Below are 23,546 nucleotides of genomic sequence, written 5' to 3'. Positions count from 1 at the left end.
CACTGAGGATTTCAGGCTGGGTGGAAAGCCAGTCACAAAAGGGCAAATGCCACATGATTTTACTCATCTGGAGTAGTCAAATTTATAAAAACAGAAAGTAAGAGATGATTGCCAAGGAGTAGAGTGAGCAGGGAATGGGGAGTGTTGTTGTTGTTTGTTTATTTATTTATTTATTTATTTATTACTGATTCATGCTTATAAAATATTTTTTTATTATTATTAGTTGTTCAAACATTACAAATGTTTGTTTATTTTTAATAGTTTACTTTTAAAAAAATTTTTAGTTATTAATGGACCTTTATTTATTTTATTCATATATGGTGCTGAGAATCGAACCCAGCACCTCACACATGCTAGGCAAGCGTTCTACCACTGAGCCATAAGCCCAGCCCTGTGGGGAGTTGTTTAATAGGTACAGAGTTTCAGTTTGAGAAGATGAAAAAGTTCTGGAGATTGGTTACACAAACAATGTGAATATCCTTAACAGGGCTGAATTGTGTGTTGAAACTGGTTTAAGATGTTAGTTTTATGTTACGTAAGTTTTCAGTCCTGGGGATGGAACCCAGGGCCTTGCACTGGCGAGGCAAGTGCTCCACCACTGAGTCCACATTTTTTTTTCTTTTTTTAAGAAAGATTCCTTTGCAGAATCCCTGGCTAGCTCCTGGTGTCCCCCTTCCTGCTCCCCTGGGGAGGAGATAGATGGGTGGACAGCAAGCCTTGGGGGGAAGTGAAACTACTGGCTCCTCCTGGCAGATCCTTCCAAAGCTCTTGCTAATGTGTCTGACTCTAATATTTCTCCATCCATGGGCTTTTGGCCTGTCTCTCCCCAGATATGACTCATTTCACTGAGTAAACATGAAGCCTCGGGTGACATCACGCACAGAGAGATTTCAATTAATTAGGTAAAAGAAAGAAAAGAAAACACTCAGAGACCGGTTAGAACCAGAGAACAAGCCCAACCTTGCCAGGGTGGCTTATTTACAGAAGGGGCCCTGGGCCTCAGGGTCCTGGGGTGTGGCGCAGTGGTAAGTCCAGGACTCCGGATGGGTTACTGGGGGCCTCTTGTTCACTCACTCTGGGATGGCTAAGGCACCTGAAAGAAAGTGCTAGATGGAAAGTGTGTGCCACCCTCCCATACTCATAGCCTCACATCACTGTCTGGTGACCCCACACCCAGGAGGAGCCCAGGGAAGGAAGTGAGGAGGAACAGGGTCAAGACCATTGGTCAGGGACTCTCCCTTCCACTTGGGAGGAGCTTTCTCATGCTCAGCCTATACAGGGAACCCCAGGCCTGAGAGACCCTGAGACAGGCAAGAAGATGTGACAATAGAGGTCAAGATGGGGGACAAGAGAAGGTGGGAGGCATGGTAGGGAGGAAATGAAGGGCCCAGGGGAGCAGTGGGCTGGGGGGGGGGCAGGCTGCTTTCACATCTCCAGCCCATTTGGTTCCTCTCCAGGGGTCAGACTTGAAGCAAAGACCTCTAGGGCACATGATATTGTCCCTAAGGCCCTTCAGGGACCCAGAAGAGAGGCTGCACTCACCCTGGAGGAATCTGCTTCACCCAGACATGATGTGCTTGACAAAGGCTGGGAAGAAAATGAAAATCAGTTGTGGACTCAGCCCCCTCTCAGTCCTCATTTTCCTCTCCACCTCTTAACCCGCCTCCTCTTCCCACCTTTCAAACCTTCCCACCACCCTTTCCCCAGACTGAAATTCTTTCTCTTATTTGAGGGTTGGTGGGAAGGAGGTAGAAGAGGGGAGAGACTAAACTCTGTTGTGTCTGCTCTTTGTGCTGATCTTCAATACAAATGAAATGAACTACATTATCCCCCATGACCTTGAGAAAGATGCCAGCATTTCTGGCTACTCAGGTGAGATAACCAAGGCTCAGAAGATAAGTGACTTGACCAAAGTCCCACAGCTAGTGCATCACAGAGCTGTCTCCTAAATCCATGCTCCTTCCTTCCACCGGGATATTCACTCCCAGGACGGAAAAGAACACATTCACCTGGGAGTCCACCAAAGCTCATCTGAAGACACATCCTCCAACCCTGAGCCGTCAGCCAATCGTGCCCCCACCCGTCTTGGGCCCTGGGGAAGCAAAGCAGAAGCAATACCTTCGTAATTGATGCAACCATTGGCGTCCTCCTGCCCAGATAACAGCTGCTCCACCTCAGCCTCTGTCATCTTCTCTCCTGAAGTGGGGGTTGGGAAGTCGTGGGCTCTTACTTACAAATGTCACAGAAGACACAGAAAAAACCCAAGTGTCCCCTAAGACTGAAGGTCCAAGATTCTTGCATCTGGAAATGCCTCCTAACAAGTCTCTGGCAAAGGCTTTGGAGGGTGGGGCCAACAGCTTTAAGGCCCCGCCCACTCCCTGAAGCCTCTCCCCATTTCTACAACCTCCAGGGCCCATTGGCTGAGGAGAAGACAAGGACAGAAGATGGGGTCTCCCTCTCAGGCCTCAGGAGTAACCCCTGCTCTGCCACTACTCTCCTCTGCTAAACTCTGGTGCCTGCTGAGCAAACCCAGCTGGGGGAGGTTGTTCCTCAAGAGCCCAGGGAGAGAGGCTGGGTCAAGACGTAATCGCTGGGAACCCCCGCAACACAAGCCACCTTAGCCCTTCTCAGCCCTCCCGCCCTCCCACGAGGGCTTCACCTCTGCTCAGTTTGCATACCCAGGGTAGCAAGGACATGCCGAAGTTCAGCGCCCATGACCGTGCCATTGCTCTCCTTGTCAAAGACACGGAGCCCCTCCACGAAGTCCTCGTAGGTGCCCTGCTCCTTGTTGCGGGAGATGTGCTGCAGGATGGGCAAGAACGTCTCGAAGTCCAGCATCTTGGCATTCATCTCTTCCAGCAAGCATCAGGAAGGACAAAGGAAATGCCATAAGCAGGGAGTAGGCAGCCAAGCCGAGACCTCACCCCAGCCCTGGCAGCACCCAGAAATCGCCCTGGAGGGCGCCGAGCTGCCCACAGGAGCAGAGCAGGAGACTTGGGCCCAAGACAGTCTATTCCCAGGCAAAGAAGAAGAGCAGAAGAAAAAGGAACCTGACTCCACCCACATCTCAGAGTTCCAGGTGGCCACCTTGGCAGAGGAGCTGCAGATGGCAGCAGCAGGATTTGAGGAGCCCAAAAGGCCACACAGCCCAGGCCCCAGGGTTCATATTCACAATGTAGACTTTTTTTTTTTAACCAGAGATTGAACCTAGTGATGCTTTACCACTGAGATACACCCCCAATCCCTTTTTGTTTTTTATTTTGAGACAGGGCCTAAGTTGCTGAGGCTGGCTCTGAACTTGCAATCCTCCTGCCTCAGTCTCCCAAGCTGCTGGGATTACAGGCGTACACCACTGTGCCCAGCCCAGGTTATCTATTGACCTCTAAAAAGCTCTGATAATATGGGCAATCTCATAGCCCTTGGACACTTTCTTGCCCACAATATTTGCCCCCATCACTATTATCTTCAGTCAGAGGAGAAGGGGAAGAGGCCAGAACCAAGGGAGGCAGAGAGGACCAATCTGAGACCCAGGTACCCTCTAGAGACAGCCCACCCTTGCTAGTGCCCCTGCCCAGGTCCACCTGATCCCCTCAGCTCCACACCTTGAGGACAGGCTGTGTGCGTTTGGCGGTAGCTGTTAATTTCACTGCCAAACACAACAGTTGACATTTACAAATGGGACATATGTCCTTGCACCACTTTCTAAATTCTCACCAAAAAATCCACCAAGTTTTGGTTCAAAGGAGGGAAAGATGCTTCATTGTAGAGCTAATTTTGAATCTCCTCTAATTTACATTAAACAAATCATTTGCCAACTTCAGGGTTCTACCACTTATTAGGAACGACGTGTGATACGACTCACAACGTCACAGGACACAGTGCTGTGACAGACACTTCAACTAAAAGCTTCAGGGTTAGAGATAGTGGGTGACTAGTTATCTTATTTCCAGTCAGTGTTCCTGCCCATGCCATGTGCCTGACAGCTGGTGGGGAGGGGATCAGAGGAAGACACTGAAGCAGTAGCAGGTCTCTCCTGCCCTCCATGAGCTCCCAGCCTCATGAGGGAACCAAGAGCAAGCACAGGCTCCATTCTTCAAGAGTCATCTAAGGCTAAGGTTTCTAGATAATTCTCACAATGGGACTCAGGTAACCTGGGTAGGGGAGTCTGGTCCTGAAGGGCTAAAGGGGAGGACAGAGAGTGAGACTGACAGGAGTTGAATCTGGACCAGGAGCTGCTGGGCAGTGCTGGGAGAGGTCAGCCAGGGGCCCACACTAACCTTCTGGCTTGGGCTTGCCCAACACACGCAGCACCTCAGCATTGGTGGGGTTCTGGCCCAAGGCCCGCAGCACATCCCCACACTGCGCATAAGTGATCTTCATCTCTCCACCTGGGGTCCGGTCAAACAACGAAAAGGCCTCTTTGAACTCTGTAGAGAGAAGAGTCAGCTATAGCCTGCTGGTCCCAAGAGAAGGCAGTGGCCAGGGTCTGCTCAGCCTCCACCCCACTGAATAACAGGTTAATGTGTGATTGAAATAAGCCAATATTTTCCTTTGGCCCCTGTCCCAGGCTCTCCTTGGAACCTGTCCCCACTCCATCTTCTGTCAACTAGAGTGGCAGCCTGGTGTCCAGTCCAGCCCTGGCCTGAACTGTCTCCTATCAGCCCATTGCTACACAATTTGAATATCTCCCCTGTCTCCACCCCTCCCACTACCTGTCCTTCCCTGGTGTAGCTGAGAGTCTTGACTGCTGAACAGAGAATTGAAATAGACCCAGCCTAGGAGTGAGGGTCCCTGGGTTTTCACCTCAGCTCTGGCTCACAGAGAAGGACAAGCCAGTTTGGGTCTCAGTTTTCTTGTGCAAACAAGAGGGTGATAGCTCTCCCTCACCACCCCTCCCCAGTGTCAACAGAGGTGGCAGGATGTGGAGGTACTTTGCTAAGTGATAATACCTGCTCAAGAATCAACTATTATCAGTACTGCCTGTTCCAGGCTAAAAGAGGACTCCTCATCCAGGTAAGGTGGCATTGGGACACAGTCAGACCACCTCAGCTCTGCCACTGATCCATATGCTGCTTGGGCAAATTGCAAACCTCTGTGGGTCCTTGATTTCTTAGCTTTAAGTAGGGATACAATGTCCACCTGAGCAGGTTGCTGACGGGATCACAAAGCACTCCAAGCATGGTGTCTTGCATGTGATAAGGGAATCCGTGAATGGTGGTCAACTATGTTTCCTAGTTCTAGAGGGAAGTCAGTACTATAAAGATGGACTCCTCAAGGCTAGCAGGGCAGGTGTCCAAGGGGCAAGGTCAAACTAAGGCACTCCTGGGACTTTTGCAAAGAGCCTTAATTCTTCATTAATCTGGATTCAACCAATTCATTAGTGTGGATCATTTGTACTGGGAGTGGCACTGAAGTTGATTTCCACAAAGCAGTGGTTTACTAAGCAGATTAACAGTATAAGCCAAGGAAGAATGTGTGAAGTTCTTAGAAGAAAAGCTGTTCTTAATCTTCTTCAAGTGCTTTAGAAACGCTTTTTTTCCTTAGAGGCTATATATGGATTATTTAGACATCATTCTACATATCAAAGCACATCCCCTGGATCTTTACTTACAACTCTTTATTAGACTTCATATGAACTCAAAATCAATAACTGAATTCAAATTCCATTTCTTTTCCTTATTATGACCTTGAGAAAGTGAACATTTAATCTCTTTTATTAATAGCACCTACTTCATAGGGTCTTTAAATTATATTTAGACCAGTTCTAGAATATAAGCAAATAAAATAATATATGTAAAAATCTTAACATAATTTACCAAAAAAACAATGCTGTTAGTATTACACAGTAACACAACACTGTTAGTATCATTTCACTGAGTTTTATCTCAACTTTATCATTTAACTTTTTGATCTTGGCCAAGTCACTTAATCTCTCTAAAACTTAGTTTCCTACTCTGTAAAAAGGAAATAACAACTCCTCACATCTTGTTATAAGAATTCAATTTCCTAATGTTTAAAATAATTAGCATGGTGTCTGCCACAAATTCAGGTTCAATAATTATTTAATAATTGAATCTGAACCCAGATATTTTGATCTTCTCCTAGTTCATTCAGAAAAGTGAAGTCAGACTTAACAAAAGAGAGAATTTCCTCATCTAAGAAGATATAGTGAACTGGGGTTGTGGCTCAGTTGTAGTGTGCTTGCCTAGCATGCATGACGCACTGGGTTCGATTCTCAGCACCACATATAAATAAGTAAAATAAAAGTCCATAAACAACTAAAAAATATATTTAAAAAATATATAGTGATATTTAATAGGAAAAACTGAATAATAAGAACAATTACTTAGGATTTCAGCACAGGCTTTGAGCTGATAATTTTGCATAGATTACTCATTAATCTTTTTAAAAAAATTATACTAAAAAAAAACTTACAATGTAGGCATTGTTATCTTCACTTATAAGCCAAATGCAGAGCAAATGCTCAGCATGGTTACTGAGCATCTATTAAGGAAGCCAAATAGAAATGGTGGAGAGAAAGGAGGAAGAGGAAGAGGCCCGCTTGCTGTGCCTGCACGAATGGTCCAACTGTACCTGGCCTGCTGGGAAGTCCACCAAGCACATACAAATCAAAGCTGAAGTTTGATTGTTACTAGGAAAAAACAAAGCCAGTGGCATTAGAGGTGATGCTCATGGGCCCAGAAAAGCCTTTCCTCAATAGTCTGCAGTAGTATAGTCAGTGCCTCCTAGAACAAGTGCAATGGTGACAATAACTTTCCAGAAGGAAAGTTATGGAAATATGTGGAGGGACCAGAGAAGGAATTCAAGAGTTAGAAATTAGTTCATATGAGAGGAAAAGCATAAAAGAAATTCAGGCCTTATCACCTAATAAACATAAAGCTAAGAAGGGGTTTGAGGGGCTGGGGTTGTGGCTCAGTGGTAGAGCACTCGCCTAGCAAGCACAGGGCTCTGGGTTCGATCCTTAGCACCACATAAAAATAAGTAAATAAAATAAAGGTAAAAAATAAATAAATAAAAACATGTTTCTCAACAATACTAGTCTTTAAAAAAAGGGGGGGGGTGACAACTATTTCCAAACAGATAGAGGGTAACTACAGAATGCTAAATAGTCACAGAATTTCTGAATTAAAAAGAACCAAGCCAGCAGCAGTGGCACATGTGTAATCCCAGTGACTTGGGAAGCTGAGGTAGGAGAATTGAAAGTTCAAGGCCAATCTGAGTAATTTAGCAAGATACTAAGCAAATTAGTGAGACCATGTCTCAAATTAAAAGATTAAATAGGGGGCCAGGGCTGTGGCTCAGTGGAAGAGCACTTGCCTGGCATGTGTGAGGCACTGGTTTCGATCCTCAGCACCACATAAAATAAATAAATATATAAATAAAATAATTTTTTAAAAAGATTGAAGTGAGCAATCCCCCTAATTTTAACAATCCCCCTGGCTTTAACAAAAATTTCCATTTGGGAAAAGAAAAATTTTATCACTAATTGATTTTCCAGTCCTCATTTGTGTTGTGGAGTTTGTATAATGCATAAGTATATATTTCATTAAAATGCACAAAAATTAACTTTAAGAATTCCACAGAACTCCGAACACTATTGACTGAAAGTGAATATCCACAGTAGAGTACAAAAACAGAGTGCAAACTTAGTGAGATCCTGTCTCAAAATAACAAATAAAAAGGGTTGGGGATATAGCTCAGCAGTAAAGTGCCCTTGGGTTCAATCCCCAGGACCAAAAAACAAAAACAAATAACAACAAAAAACAAATGCCAGTGTGATTCCATTCACTCATTCAAAATGCATATGCCAGTTCTCATGCTCTATTTGTGGGTAAGCTGCATCACTTTTTTGGAGGGCAATTTGGCAATAACTATCACAATTTAAAATGTGCATATCCTTTGACCTGCAGCTAGGAAGTTTTCCCTTACTGGAAATAACCCAAACATCTGTAAATGCAGTCCTGATAATTTTAGTGCATTTATGTATAAGTGTATATGTATATTTTATATATTTTTTTATTTTTTAATAAAATTATATGTAATTGAGGTCAGGGGATTGAAATCAGGGGTGCTATACCACTGAGTTATATTTCAAGTCCTTTTATTTTTTATTTTGAAGCAGACTCTCACCAAGTTGCCTAGGGTCTTGCTAAGTTGTTGAGGCTGGCCTTGAACTTTCAATCCTCCTGCCTCAGCCTCCCAAGTCACTGGAATTACATGTGCGCACCACCACTGCCAGTATACATTTCATTCTTGAAACATCAGACCCCAACAAAAGAGGGACTAAGGGGTGAAAATCAGGTCAGAGGCTAGGAGATCTTGAAACTTAGCTTGAAGTTGTATTTAACAACACTTTATGTAAGATTGAGAAAACATAAACCATCTCCATCCAAGGTAGAGAAGAGTGCTTGATGGGATCGCAGATGAACTGGGGTTCCCACAGGTCACCATTGGCCCAGCAACCATAGTGGGTTAGCATCTCGACAGGCCTCATGATGGGGAGGGAAGCTAGTAACCTAAGGAGGGCTTTTCAATAACAGGAGCAGAAATGAGGGCTTCCAAATAACTTGGATAGCTCTTTAGGGTGGAGGGGAAAGGGCACTAACACTTGTTGAGCATCTGTTATGCTCTAGGCTGTCTAGCTGAACAATTAAGAATCCAGTTGCCGTCTACAGCCATGCCACCCTGAACATGCCCAATCTCATCTGATCTCAGAAGAATCAGGTTGCCTAGGTGTGAACCCTGCCCCACCACTGACTGATGAGTGAGACTGGACAACCCCCCCCCATACTCTCAGGGCCTCCATTTTATCACCTAGAAAATGGGGTTGGTAGTTACTACCATGTAGGGTTATAAGAATTAAACGAGTTAATCCATAGAAAGTGCCCTGGTCTGTGCTTTCTCGTCTTCCTCCAGAAAAAAAAAAAAAAAAAACGCAGCTGAGAGGGGAAAGTGGGGTTGTTCGTACTCACCTTCAATCTGGTCAGCACTGAAGTCTATCTGTGGAGAGGGAAAGAGAGGAGTGAGGGTACAGACTGTTAACAGCTTCCAAAGGGAAGCCTGGTCACCTCCAGCAGGAAGGAGATGCATGCCGAGTGTATGCCCCCAGCCTCCTGGTGCACAAGCCACACATAGTATACAGCCTCCAAACCTCTCTCAAGACCCAGAGGGAAACAGAAAGAAAAATCATGTAGATAACTCGAGAACCTACTCCCTATTGATAAACTCCTCATCCTGGCCACCCTTAAACTGCTCTCACATCTACCCTTCAGTCTCTCCCCATTCCACAGCCCTCTGACAAGCTGCAACTCCTCCTGCTTTGGGTGCCCACCCTTGGATTTACTTCCTTTTCTACTTGATCCACCTCCTTCAATGGAGCTTTCCCTCCCATCGCTGGTCACCACCCCAAACCCTCCTTCAGCACATTGCAATCTTAGACATTTTGGAACAGCAAGAGTCCTTTACATGGGCCTTTGTTGCTTTGTGATAGTTTTCTAGTCATTGTCTTCCATGTGTACCCTGTGTCCTTGAAGCCAGGGTTCCTGCAGGACAGAGATTTTGTTATTGCTCGCTGAAATACCTGGTACATAGTAGCCACTCACAAAAATATTGGTTTAATACAGGAATAAATTTCGGATTCTCCCCTGTATTGTCCTTAAAGAAAAGGAGCTAGTAACACCATGTCCCTGAAATGCCCCTTTTAGTTCACAAGGACCTAGCCAAGCCCAGGGAACCATGAGAGTTGACCCAGGGCCAAATGCCTAAATAAGTATTACCGGGAAGACACCAACTTTCTCTCAGGCATGCTGAGATCTAGGGCAAGTTAGTGTTTTCTGTAGAAAGCTGCTTTCTTGCGTGCACACCAGGATAGCTGCTCCTTGGAATGCTGGTCATACAAGGGACAAAGCAAAGTAAATTAATGATATCACCACATCTGTAGCCAAATATAAAGCCACACTCCTCCCTGAGAAAACTGGGGCGGAACTGAGGGCACCATGGAAAAGACATGTGTCACTCATCCAGCCGGCCACCACTGTAAAGGTGCTGTGTGAGAGAGGAGGTACTGCTTGGTGAAGTGCAGTGAGGGACACAGGTGCTGCCTGTTCCACCTATTGCCACTGGCTTTCCCAACAAAGTCTTATGCATACAAGGTATTCCCAGGTATTTTCTTTGGCCTCTTGGCAACCTATCCTACTGCCCTGGCACAGCTGGGCCGTGGACCTGACACTCCCATGATGCCTAATTCAATGCTGAATAAATACAGAGGAGGAGTGTAGGAGGTTCCAAAAATGAATGGCAATGACCAGCCATGAGTCATGTTCACCAAGACCTGAAATGTCACCTCAGCATCCTTACCCATTTCATGGCATCCCACCCCGTCCAGCCCCTCCCCTCACCAGCAGCAGTGATTGCTACCCTGGAGCATCTTCGTCATGTGCCACTATTCCTAGTCCTAGTTCTGCAAGGAAACTAGGAATGGACTTTGCCAAATGTAGGTTTGGGGTAGTGGTGAGTATGTTAAATGGGATAAAGGATGCTCTGCATTAACTCTCTGAGAAAAAGGTATAGTAGGCCTTACTCTGCAATGCTTTAAGCCCAGGAAAAGTATGTAAGAGAAACTAGTATAAAAGCATGAAGTCTGGGAGCCGGGCATGGTGGTGCAATCCTGTAATCCCAGCAGCTTGCCTGCCTGAAGCAGGAGGATCGCAAGTTTGAGGCCAGCGTCAGCAATTTAGAGAGGCCCTAAGCAACTTAGTGAGACCCTATCTCAAATTCTTTAAGTTTGCTTCTTTAAAAAGTGGGAGGGGGGCTGGGGATGTGGCTCAAGCGGTAGCGCGCTCGCCTGGCATGCGTGCGGCCCGGGTTCGATCCTCAGCACCACATACCAACAAAGATGTTGTGTCCGCCGAGAACTAAAAAATAAATATTAAAAATTCTTTCTCTCTCTCTCTCTCTCTCTCTCTCTCTCTCTCTCTCTCTCTCTCCCCTCTCTCACTCTCTCTTAAAAAAAAAAGTGGGAGGGCAGTGGGGGATGTTTCTCAGTGGTTAAGCACCCCTGGGTCCAATCTCTGTTACCAAAAAATGAATAAGTAAATAAAAGCTGAAGTCTGGCTACACAGAACCACACACATTGGACTTAAGTTTACCTTTGCTTTCTCTTTGAGAAAAGTATCTTATAAACAAAGGCATTGGGTAAGTATAATAAAAGGAAAAAATGAATCTTGGGAAAGACACTGCTTTTCTTTTCCCCCATACTTTAGAGCAATTTCAAAAAACCACCAGAAAAGAGGACTGCAATAGGAAATTGGGAGAGGTGAGAGGATGGAGGGAAGTGATAGGCACAGGGAAGGGCCCCCATGATACCACCAGGCCACTCCCTCCCAGACACCAGGGACCAGGCCTGGCACTTTATCAGAATAAATCAAAGAAAGATGAGGAGGGTTCCTGAGGGGCGGATGGTGAGCTTCTCTTGCCAGTCTTCGTCCATAGTGACATATGACAGAGAAACCTTCAAATACTTTTAAGGTCATGTACTAAACTAGGTCTCGCCAGAGGAAGCCATAACCAAGCCCAGGAATGGGGCCACCGCCTCCACCCCCTGGTGAAGTCAGTTCTACTTAATTCCTGCCCCTTGTGGCTCAATCCCAAGGTCTTCGACAGATAATTGTAGGGCATTCCCTCCTGTGGATACTGGGAAATCTTGAGGAGGCCAGGGAGGGTCTAGAGCCCTGGACCTTGGGTTCTATTCCCATGGGTCACAGAACCTGGTCCTGAGCCTCTATTTTGACCTGACCCCTTGCACTCCCAGCCACTGCCCTAAAGCTGAGATCCCTGGGGGGCCTACCACTCCTTCGATGTTATTAATAGCTCCTCATACCAGTAGCCACTTGACCTCTCCAGTTCTGGTGTCATGACTTAAAATTTCTCCTCTCCAGAGGCTTCTGACCCCTCCCTCCTGTGCCCACCCCCTCCCAGTTCATTCCTTTGCAGCTGGGTCAGATAGCTAGGGGAGGCCTAAAATTACTAAGTCAGCCCAAGGGACCCATACCAGTTCCAGGGAGCATTCCAGATGAGGGAACAGGGTAGGGCAGGGAGGGGGTAGAGCTGTGGAGGCCAGAGGGAAGCAGGCCTGGCTCCTGGCAAGGTTAGAGAGGAGGTCTCAGCTGGGATGGGCCAGTCCGCAGCAAACTACAAATAGGGGCTCAGGCCACAAAAGGAGGAGCCCCTTTGGGCAGGGAAAGAGGAAAAGAAGGACCCAGGCTCTTCTTACTGTATCTACAGCCTTCCTTCCCACCCCATCAACCCTCTACAGGGTGTTTGTGAGTGAGGACTTTCCCAGACCTCCCGCACACTGGGAGCATCCTCCCGGACTGCAGACATCACTTACTCCTAGTTACACCGGCAGCTGTTGCTATGTGTCTGCTCCATAAAGATATCAAACCACCTCCAGGAAAGTCAGTTTCCTTTACTACGATGGCCCCCAAAGGCCTTTAAAAAGGTTGGATGGTTGACTGGTTATACCTCCCACCATTCTCAACTCTGCTGGGCAAATCTGAGATGCCAAACAGGACTTCCTTGGATGAAGTATCCTGTTCTTAAAGGAAAAAAGCCTATGGCCACAGACAGCCCTCAGCCTGAGTCTGATACTGGCTCCATTGGCCCTTGGGGCTGTGATCTCGGGCATGGACACCATAGTCCTCATGCCAGTCTGACCTCTGTGAGGGCTCTCTCTATGCTCCAGGACAAATAGAACCCTGAATATCATCCCACCCTCCTGAACTTCACTCACCTTTACACTCTTGGGGTCAAAGGCAGGTTCCTTGGGGGGCTCAGGAGCGGAAGCTGGGGCAGGGGCTGGAGCAGAAGCTGGGGCAGAGGCTGAGGCTGACTTGGCCGCCTCCTTCTTAGGTTCAGGCTTCTTGGGAGGCATCTTGTCTTGTTGGGATCTTCAGTGGAGGTGGGACCTAAGAAGGAACCAAGAGATGTGACTCCTGAGAGATGAGATAGGAGACCAGGCCGCCTCCCTCGGCTTTTATCCTGGGCAGGAGCCCCCACAGAGGGGCTGGGTGAGAGCAAGAGCAACTGCTGCTGACTATAAAAGGAAGAAACACCAGCAGGGTACAGCTGACAACTGTGCATTGTCACCAGGTTTAGGGCCACCAGCCCCCTCACACACACACACACACACACACACACACACTCACTCCTCGCAGCCTCCACCTCTGGGACGGCTGACTCCTTCCCGCCAATTGGTGGAAACCCAGAGGGGCCAGGAAAACAGACCCTCTCAAAAATGCCAGAGCAGCCAGAGAGATGAGCTGACTTGAGCGGTTGATAACCCTCACACAAAGCCCAGGGGACGCGCGGCTTTTTTTAGCCCCTCCTGAGCAGAGGCAACCCCTGCACATTCCTTTTAAGCCAAGATCCTTTAAGCTGAGAGCCACTTTGCGCCCTCAGTTCTGCCCTGAGGCTCAACTCTCCCGGCATGGAGCCCTGAGGCAACAGCTGAGCCAGACAACCCTGCTGCCTCACACCCTCCCCATCCCAGGGGTGAAAGCCTCTGTTTTCTAGGGCGGCCATCCCAGAGCAGCTCCACAGACCTCAAGTCCCTAGGTCTACTACCTGCCTGCCCCCTCCATCCACGCACATTCATTCAGTGGGGATTGATCACTAAACCATGCCCAGAGGACCCCGTTGAGAAGCAGAAGGGCAGTAGAAAGTTAGGAGACTGGAGGTCAGAAAACGTAGGACTCAAGTCTTACTCTACTTCTCAGTCTGCAATCCTCCCCCCCACACCCCCGCCCGTGTGTGTGTGTGTGTGTGTGTGTGTGTGTGTGTGTGTTTTATGCTCACTCTGTGCCAGCCACAATTAAGCACTATTCATATAAAAACTCATTAAATCTTCACCATAATCCTACAAATACTATTTTTTACTCCCATTTTACACATGCAGAGATTGAGGCCAAAAATGAGGTGTGTCTGATTTGAAAGCATTTACTTGAATGATTTATATTATAGTCCCACTTATGTGGGGAGAGAAGCATACATGTTTGTGTGTTCATCAGAAAGATCAGGATGGATACGCCATCAACTGTCAACAGGAGACACCCCTGGGGACTTGGTGGTTGAGAATGAGAGGATGATGCCAATTTGCAGCTTTTTAAAATTTTTCACTTCCTATATTAATGGAAATTTTTATAACGAGCTCATACTATTTTTTTTGTTTTTAAAAAAACCTTTGAATGCCAATAAAATATTTTAGAAAAAAAATATCTACCACAAAGAACTGCTTTGAACAGAATCTTTAGTTTCTGTAAAATTCAGAGGAAAAAGAGGAATAAAGCTGAGAGAAGCAGAAAAGATACCTGGACTTTCCAGGACAGTTTCTCACCTGTAAGACTGGCAGAACCCCTGGAAACTGGAGACCAGTCACTAGTCCAAACTGCCCCAGCCACTTTGCTTCTCTTGGCCTCAGTCTATCTCTAAAGTGAAGAGATAATCAGAAACTTTCAAAGAACATTCAACAGAAGCAATCCTAAAATTCCACAGACATGCTTCTAATTGCAAAGGACATGGGTCTAGGAGCTCCCTCTGCCACCGCCACTTCAAGCAGCTCCCCCTTGTGTGTTTTATACATGGGGATTCACAGGATCATTTTCAAAGAAACAGTTTCAAGGTTTTAAATTTTTTAAATAACCACTAAATGAAATGTTCTCATATGACCCCAGTTTAAAAATCAATTTAAAAAACGAGTCATTCTAGTAATTCTAGAAAGAAGTATGATCCCTCAAAAGAGGGCTAGGAGGTTGTTCTTATCTTTTCTTTCCCTTAAAAAAAATATAGGTAGAAGCAAAATATTAAGTCTCCATGGAAATAGCACTATAAGGTGGGAATACTGAACGGGGCTCCAAGGGCACCCTAAGAAAGAGAGTGTGGAGCTCAGCAAAAGTGAGGTGCTAAGGAGGGAGCATGGCCGCCGAGGAGTAAGCAGCGACTCTAATGTCTCCGAACTAACGAGATCAAAAAGACCCTTTGGAACAGCGGCAGTCTTCACACTGAGGAACCTCTAGCAGAATTCCATGAAGAGGGGTCCTGCAGGGATCTGGGAGGTCTACTAGAAGTGTCGGTTTGTGGCCGCCGGGACTCGGGGCCTGGGGACTGCGGTACTTGCCGGAGTCAGGCCGTCGCCTCCCCGGCCCCGGGCGCCGCTGGAGCCGCGAGCCATAAAGACACGGACCAGGCCTCGGTGCGGCTAGAAGCCGGGAACGCCGGGGGCGGAGAGAGCGAACAGGGCAGCGCATGCTGTAGAAACCGCGGCAGAGAGAGGCGTGGGAGCTCGAGGCAGAGATGCACCGGACAGAGCGAGCCAGCACCCCGCCATCATCCCGAAATAGCGAGAGGAGAAAGATGGCGGCGGGAAGTGAGTAAGCCCCTCCATGGTCCGTGCCCCGCACCACCGCGTCTGAAAAGCTGAGACAGACAGCTGCAACTCAGCATTAAGCTATCCGGCTGAGGCGGCTGGTCAGCCCTTCTCATTCCCCGGAGGTGGATGCCTGCCGGGCCTTCGTGGGTAGTGGCCGCAGGGTCCAGGCGGGGATTGGGTGACAGTGGGGACCCGCCCATGGCGTTGGTCGCCCGGCAGGGGGAGGCGAACTGTAGCCGTTTGCGGAGAACACCACTGAGGCGGAGGGCTGGCATGGCAGGACTGCAGCGGAGGAGATAACTTCATTGAAGCCTGCTGCAGCAGGTGTGTGGTCTCCTGGTTCTCCCTCCCCACGCATCAGGGAAACCTTAAGAGCCCCTCCCAGCTCTCCCGAGAATGCTATAGCCAGCCCGAGGGAGTCAGAGGTGGTGTGGGACTGCCGCTCCCGCCAGGGCTGGCTGCTGAGGTCTCTTGCACCAGCTACGGGGGTGTGGCTACCGGAGGGCAAGCAAAATTTGCTGAGGATTCTCAGCACCAAGCTCTACAAGCTTAGGGTCTGAGGGAATGGCAATCTGGAGGAGTGAGCCCAGTCGTTCATGAAAACAGGGCTCCCGGGAGCAGCAGACCTGGCCTGTAGTCAGTATTGTAGTGAGAGGGGCCTGGCTAGAGGAAAAGTGGAAGTGTTTGGACACAAGAGGAGGCCCTAGGCACTCAGGATTGGAGACTCGCCCAGTCTGGGAGGAGCTGCTGCACAGTGATTGGTTCCCGCGTACTGACGGGAAAGACTTGACCTGGGGGGCACAGCGCCACCTAGTGGAAGAGAAGTTAATCAAACTCTAAGACGGCATTTATTAGTCTTTTTTATTGTTGTTGTTGTTGTTTTTTTTTGTTTTGTTTTGTTTTTCTGATTGGGGGTTTTTCTTTCATCTTCATTTTTCTATCTTGTTTTTTCTTTCTTTTCTCTTTTTTTCTTCTTTCTCTTCTAATCTCAATTTTAATTTTTTTAATTATTATTAATATTTTTTTAAATTTTTGTTCTTTTTTAGTTCCTATTTCTTTCTTCTTTTGTCTTTTCATTTTTCTTATCCCCCCTTCCTTGAATTCTACCTGCCTACTCTCATTCTCCTTAGTGACTTCTTCCCTTCCCTTCTAATACCTTTCCTCCCTAGCATCAAATAAATTTATAGGAATAAACAGTAACCCAGCAGTCAACCAGAACAAGAAGCAACATGAGCAGCTTCAAGAAGCAAGGAAGAAGAGGAGTACAAGCAATGCAGGACAGCCTAAATATTCAGGAGGACCTAGAGTCATCAGAAAAATGGTCATATAAAGACCTCAAGGAACACCTTAGACAGATGGAATGGAACCTCAAAGAGGATACAAGACAGCAAATTCAAGCAGCGAAAGAACACATTGAGAATGAGTTACATAAACAGCTAAAAGAAGAAGTTAAGCATCTTTATAAGGAGATAGAGATTATAAAAAATAATCAAACAATAATTCTAGAAATGAAGGAAACGATAAACCAAATTAAAAACTCAATTGAGAGTATCACTAACAGAGTGGAACAAGTAGAAACCAGAACGTCAGATAATGAAGACAAAATATACCATCTTGAAAAGAGTCTAGCCAACTCAGAAAGGCTGGTAAAAAATCACGAGAAAATCATCCAAGAGTTATGCGATAACATAAAGAAACCAAACTTACGAGTCATCGGGATAGAGGAAGGTACAGAGATTCACACCAAGGGAATGAGAAACCTACTGAATGAAATAATTACAGAAAACTTTCCAGAAATAAAAAAGGAAACAGATATACAAATTGAAGATGCATACAGGACACCGAGCACACAAAATCACAGTAGACCAACGCCAAGACACATTGTTATGAAGATATCCAATATACAGAACAAAGAGAAAATATTAAAAGCTACAAGAGAAAGGAGACAGATTACATTTAGGGGTAAACCAATACGGTTAACAACGGACTTTTCATCACAGACACTGAAAGCAAGAAGGTCATGGAACAATGTATTTCAAACACTGAAAGACAATGGATGCCAACCAAGAATTCTGTATCCAGCAAAATTAAGCTTCAGGTATGACAACGAAATAAAGATCTTTCATGATAAACAAAAGTTAAAAGAATTTGCAGCCAGAAAACCTGCATTGCAAAGCATTTTGAGCAAAACACTACACGAGGAAGAAATGAAAAACAATAACCAAAACCATCAGTGGGAAGTGCCTCAGTAAAGACAGAGGGCGAGGGGAAAGATAATCACGGAGAAACAAACTAAATATTAAAAAAAAAAAAAGGATAACCATTCAAACATGGATGGAAGTTCAAACCATATATCAATAGTAACTCTGAATGTTAACGGCCTAAACTCTCCAATAAAGCGACATAGGCTGGTATTATGGATTAAAAAGACAAATCCAACAATATGCTGCCTCCAGGAGACACATCTGATTGGAAAAGACATACACAGGCTGAAGGTGAAAGGATGGAAAAAAATATACCACGCACACAGTTCTCGTAAGCAAGCAGGAGTGGCCATCCTCATATCGAATAAAATCGACTTCAAGACGAAGTTAATCAAAAGGGATAAAGAAGGTCATTATATACTGTTAAAAGGATCCATTCACCAACAAGACATAACAATTATCAATATTTATGCACCAAACAATGGTGCTGCGACATTCATAAAACAAACTCTCCTCAAGTTCAAGAATCAAATAGACCACAACACAATAATTATGGGTGACTTCAACACTCCTCTTTCACCGTTGGACAGATCCTCCAAACAAAAATTGAATAAAGAAACTATAGAACTCAATATCACAATCAACAACCTAGACTTAACTGACATATATAGAATATATCAACCATCATCAAATGGATATACCTTTTTCTCAGCAGCACATGGATCCTTCTCAAAAATAGACCATATATTATGCCATAGGGCAACCCTCAGTAAATATAAAGGGGTGGAGATAATACCATGCATTTTATCTGATCATAATGGAATGAAACTGGAAATCAATGATAAAAGAAGGAAGGAAAAATCCTACATCACATGGAAAATGAACAATATGTTACTGAATGATCAATGGGTTACAGAAGACATAAAGGAGGAAATTAAAAAATTCTTAGAGATAAATGAAAATACAGACACAACATATCAGAATCTATGGGACACAATGAAAGCAGTTTTAAGAGGAAAATTCATCGCCTGGTGGTCATCCCTCAAAAAAAGAAAAAACCAACAAATAAATGAGCTCACACTTCATCTCAAAGCCCTAGAAAAGGGAGAGCAAAACAACAGCAAATGTAGCAGAAGACTAGAAATAATTAAAATTAGAGCGGAAATCAATGAAATTGAAACAAAAGAAACTATTGAAAAAATTAACAAAACTAAAAGTTGGTTCTTCGAAAAAATAAATAAGATCAACAGACCTTTAGCCATGCTAACGAAGAGAAGAAGAGAGAGAACTCAAATTACTAACATACGGGATGAAAAAGGCAATATTACAACAGATCCTACAGAAATACAGAAGACAATTAGAAATTATTTTGAAAACCTATATTCCAACAAAATAGAAGATAGTGAAGACATCGATAAATTTCTTAAGTCATATGATTTGCCCAGACTGAGTCAGGAGGATACACACAATTTGAATAGACCAATATCAATGGATGAAATTGAAGAAGCCATCAAAAGACTACCAACCAAGAAAAGCCCAGGACCGGATGGATATACAGCGGAGTTTTACAAAACCTTTAAAGAAGAATTAAAACCAATACTTTTCAAGTTATTTCAGGAAATAGAAAAAGAGGGAGCTCTTCCAAATTCATTCTATGAGGCCAACATCACCCTGATTCCGAAACCAGACAAAGACGCCTCAAAGAAAGAAAACTACAGACCAATATCTCTAATGAACCTAGATGCAAAAATCCTCAATAAAATTCTGGCAAATCGAATACAAAAACACATCAAAAAAATTGTGCACCATGACCAAGTAGGATTCATCCCTGGGATGCAAGGATGGTTCAACATACGGAAATCAATAAATGTTATTCACCACATCAATAGACTTAAAGATAAGAACCATATGATCATCTCGATAGATGCAGAGAAAGCATTTGACAAAGTACAGCATCCCTTTATGTTCAAAACATTAGAAAAATTAGGGATAACAGGAACCTACCTTGACATTGTAAAAGCTATATATGCTAAGCCTCAGGCTAGCATCATTCTGAATGGACAAAAGTTGAAGGCATTCCCTCTAAAATCCGGAACAAGACAGGGATGCCCTCTATCTCCACTTCTATTTAATATAGTTCTCGAAACACTGGCCAGAGCAATTAGACAGACGAAAGAAATTAAAGGCATAAAAATTGGAAAAGAAGAACTTAAATTATCACTATTTGCAGATGACATGATTCTATACCTAGAAGACCCAAAAGGGTCTACAAAGAAACTACTAGAACTAATAAATGAATTCAGCAAAGTGGCAGGATATAAAATCAACACGCATAAATCAAAGGCATTTCTGTATATCAGCGACAAAACTTCGGAAACGGAAATGAGGAAAAACACTCCATTCACGATATCCTCAAAAAAAAATAAAATACTTGGGAATTAACCTAACAAAAGAGGTGAAAGATTTATATAATGAAAACTACAGAACCCTAAAGAGAGAAGTTGATGAAGATCTTAGAAGATGGAAAAACATACCCTGTTCATGGATAGGCAGAACTAACATCATCAAAATGGCGATATTACCAAAAGTTCTCTATAGGTTTAATGCAATGCCAATCAAAATCCCAACGGCATATCTTGTAGAAATTGACAAAGCAATCATGAAATTCATATGGAACAATAAAAGACCCAGAATAGCAAAAGCAATTCTAAACAGGAAGTGTGAATCAGGCGGTATAGCAATACCAGATTTCAAACTATATTACAAAGCAATAGTGACAAAAACAGCATGGTACTGGTACCAAAACAGGCGGGTGGACCAATGGTATAGAATAGAGGACACAGAGACTAATCCACAAAGTTACAACTATCTTATATTTGATAAAGGGGCTAAAAGCATGCAATGGAGGAAGGATAGCATCTTCAACAAATGGTGTTGGGAAAACTGGAAATCCATATGCAACAAAATGAAACTGAACCCCTTTCTCTCGCCATGCACAAAAGTTAACTCAAAATGGATCAAGGAACTTGATATCAAACCAGAGACTCTGCGTCTGATAGAAGACAAAGTTGGATCCGATCTACAAATTGTGGGGTCGGGCTCCAAATTCCTCAATAGGACACCCATAGCACAAGAGTTAACAACAAGAATCAACAAATGGGACTTAATTAAACTTAAAAGTTTTTTCTCAGCAAGAGAAACAATAAGAGAGGTAAACAGGGAGCCTACATCCTGGGAACAAATCTTTATTCCTCACACTTCAGATAGAGCCCTAATATCCAGAGTATACAAAGAACTCAAAAAATTAGACAATAAGATAACAAATAACCCAATCAACAAATGGGCCAAGGACCTGAACAGACACTTCTCAGAGGAGGATATACAATCAATCAATAAGTACATGAAAAAATGCTCACCATCTCTAGCAGTCAGAGAAATGCAAATCAAAACCACCCTAAGATACCATCTCACTCCAGTAAGATTGGCAGCCACTATGAAGTCAAACAACAACAAGTGCTGGAGAGGTTGTGGAGAAAAGGGTACACTTGTACATTGCTGGTGGGACTGCAAATTGGTGCGGCCAATTTGGAAAGCAGTTTGGAGATTCCTGGGAAAGATGGGAATGGAACCACCATTTGACCCTGCTATTGCCCTTCTTGGACTATTCCCTGAAGACCTTAAAAGAGCATGCTACAAGGATACTGCCACATCGATGTTCATAGCAGCACAATTCACAATTGCTAGACTGTGGAACCAACCCAGATGCCCCTCAGTAGATGAATGGATAAAAAAATGTGGCATCTATACACAATGGAGTACTATGCAGCAATAAAAAATGACAAAATCATAGAATTTGCAGGGAAATGGATGGCACTAGAGCAGATTATGCTTAGTGAAGCTAGCCAATCCCTAAAAAACAAATACCAAATGTCTTCTTTGATATAATGAGAGCAACTATGAACAGAGCAGGGAGGAAGAGTAGGAAGAAAAGATTAACATTAAACAGAGACATGAGATGGGAGGGAAAGGGTGAGAAAAGGGAAATTGCATGGAAATGAAGGGAGACCCTCATTGCTATACAAAATTACATACAAGAGGTTGTGAGGGAATGGGAAAATAAACAAGGAGAGAAATGAATTACAGTAGATGGGGTAGAGAGAGAAGTTGGGAGGGGAGGGGAGGGGGGATAGTAGGGGATAGGAAAGGTAGCAGAATACAACAATGACCAATAGGACATTATGTAAAATTGTGGAAGTGTAACCGATGTGACTCTGCAATCTGCATTTGGGGTAAAATTGGGGGTTCATAACCCACTTCAGTCCAATGTATGAAGTATGTTATGTCAAGAGCTTTGTAATGTTGTGAACAACCAATAAAAAAAAAAAAAAAAAAAAGAAAGAGAGTGTGGACTTTGGAGGCAGACAGATCCCCTGAAGCCTGGATTTACTACTTCCTAATCTCAGGCTAAGAATCCTCATGACCTTTAAGTAAACATCTCCTTCTCAAGTTATGAAATTTATGAGAAATAACATGAGGCTCTGCAAACAACCCCTAGCACAAGAAAACAAGCATACAAGTTCATTTTTCTTTGCTTTCCCAGGCATTTAAAGCCATACGCGAACAGGCTGCTCAGATTTCCCTGAAGGAACTCCAGGAGAGGGGTCCACATGAAGGAGAGACAAAGTAAGGTGATAGTGGCCAAAAGGATTGGAAAGTGTGGATTTAGGATTGAGGGAAGGGTAGAAAGGAAAGGGAGAGGGGGCTGGGAGGCAGCTAGGAACCCAGGGTGTGAAATATTTGTGGCCCAGAAAGCATGTGGCATGTCCCTAGGGCCAGGCAGCCTGCCTTGTCAGTGGACACTCAAAGGAGGAGCCTGTCTGCCTGAAACCTCGGACCACAGGCGCCACAACGGGGAAGGAGAAGCTCTTCAAATCCGTTTCTGATTCTATTTTAGCAACCCCAGGAGGAAAAAAAAAAGTGCCTGGCATTCGAGAAGCAACTAGGAAACAGTGGTTTCAAGGCAAGAGCTGTACATCTAGAGCATACACCAGACAGACACTGGCCTTGTTTTTATTGAAACTCATTAGAGTCCAGTAACTGGAGTCAGAGGTTTTACCTTCCTGTGCTCCTCATCTATTTACTGGTTGCTGACTTTGACCTTCAAGTCTCATCCATCTAGAGTCTCCTTCACAGTGTCCACAACCGAGACTTACCCCCAGTGCATGTTGGCCAATCAGAGAAAAGGAAAGAAGGAGATGCAGAGGTGTGAAGAGACAAGTATAGCAGTGCACACTGGCAGCCTGACAGCCACCTCTGGGAAGCATCTAGTGGTGCCTGGGCCAGTCGTTCCGGCCCAACTGCTGCCCTGGAAGGACTTCAAATCCAGTGGACTGAAAATGCAGGATAGAATTTCACACCAACAAGTTTATATCAGATGTCAAATTTGGAGACCAACGCACAGAGCACTGACATCAGTCCTTGTGTGGGCTGGGCTCGCAGATGCTCACCCCTCCTCCCTTCACTTCTAGCCACACAGGGCCTGTCCTGCCCTGAGAGCCATCCGTCAGTCTCCTGCCCAGGATCAAATGCTGCTGACAGCAGGCCTGGCTGCTAATGCCTTGCCCTTGTCATTTTCCCTCTCTTCTCCTCAGTTCTCTTAAGCCTGCACATTGCCAGACAATGCCTTGATCAACTCTCCATTAATGCATCCCCACACAGGACACTGGAAATAATTTGGGTTTTCCTGCGAGGCAGAGGTTAAGAGGGCCCACTCAGGAGCCAGACTGCCTGGATCGAAGTCCTGACTCAGTAACACAGGCAAGCTAGTTAATTTCTTCAAGCCTGTATTCTCATCTGTGAAATGAGACTGCTAATATAACTTCATAGAGTGGTCCCGA

The 23,546-nt window shown here is 44.8% G+C and overlaps 1 protein-coding gene across 3 annotated transcripts; it reads right to left on the bottom strand.

The window, feature by feature from the left end:
• Nucleotides 1-942: 942 nt before the first annotated feature.
• Nucleotides 943-22,877, bottom strand: LOC308637025 (myosin light chain 4-like). Of its 3 annotated transcripts, none has more exons than XM_081273013.1 (8): nucleotides 22,863-22,877; nucleotides 12,812-12,986; nucleotides 8,994-9,021; nucleotides 4,278-4,427; nucleotides 2,679-2,852; nucleotides 2,119-2,196; nucleotides 1,543-1,587; nucleotides 943-1,093 (listed from the first exon to the last, which is right to left on the bottom strand). In XM_081273013.1, the coding sequence occupies exons 2-7, from the start codon at nucleotides 12,950-12,952 to the stop codon at nucleotides 1,559-1,561; spliced, it is 600 nt and encodes a 199-aa protein (XP_081129139.1). In that variant the 5' UTR covers nucleotides 12,953-12,986; nucleotides 22,863-22,877; the 3' UTR covers nucleotides 943-1,093; nucleotides 1,543-1,558. The 3 variants fall into 3 exon arrangements, with proteins under 3 accessions (XP_081129139.1, XP_081129138.1, XP_081129137.1); XM_081273012.1 differs by lacking the exon at nucleotides 22,863-22,877 and adding an exon at nucleotides 13,227-13,374; XM_081273011.1 differs by lacking the exon at nucleotides 22,863-22,877 and having other exon boundaries at nucleotides 12,812-13,060.
• Nucleotides 22,878-23,546: the final 669 nt, after the last annotated feature.

Source organism: Spermophilus citellus (assembly GCF_964194105.1).
Source record: "Spermophilus citellus genome assembly, chromosome: 17".
In the NCBI taxonomy this organism is placed as follows: Eukaryota; Metazoa; Chordata; class Mammalia; order Rodentia; family Sciuridae; genus Spermophilus; species Spermophilus citellus.
The sequence above is the reverse complement of the archived record's forward strand: the minus strand, read 5'-3'. Positions and strand labels throughout refer to the sequence as shown.

What these genes read in the sequence shown, in the direction of transcription:
- LOC308637025 (XM_081273013.1), bottom strand. Translation starts at nt 12,952, where the DNA reads ATGCCTCCCAAGAAGCCTGAACCTAAGAAGGAGGCGGCCAAGTCAGCC. An exon ending in CAGTGCTGACCAGATTGAAG is followed by an intron (nt 4,428 to 8,993) that starts GTGAGTACGAAC and finishes TTCTCTCTACAG; the next exon opens with AGTTCAAAGAGGCCTTTTCG. An exon ending in GGGCAAGCCCAAGCCAGAAG is followed by an intron (nt 2,853 to 4,277) that starts GTTAGTGTGGGC and finishes GCTTGCTGGAAG; the next exon opens with AGATGAATGCCAAGATGCTG.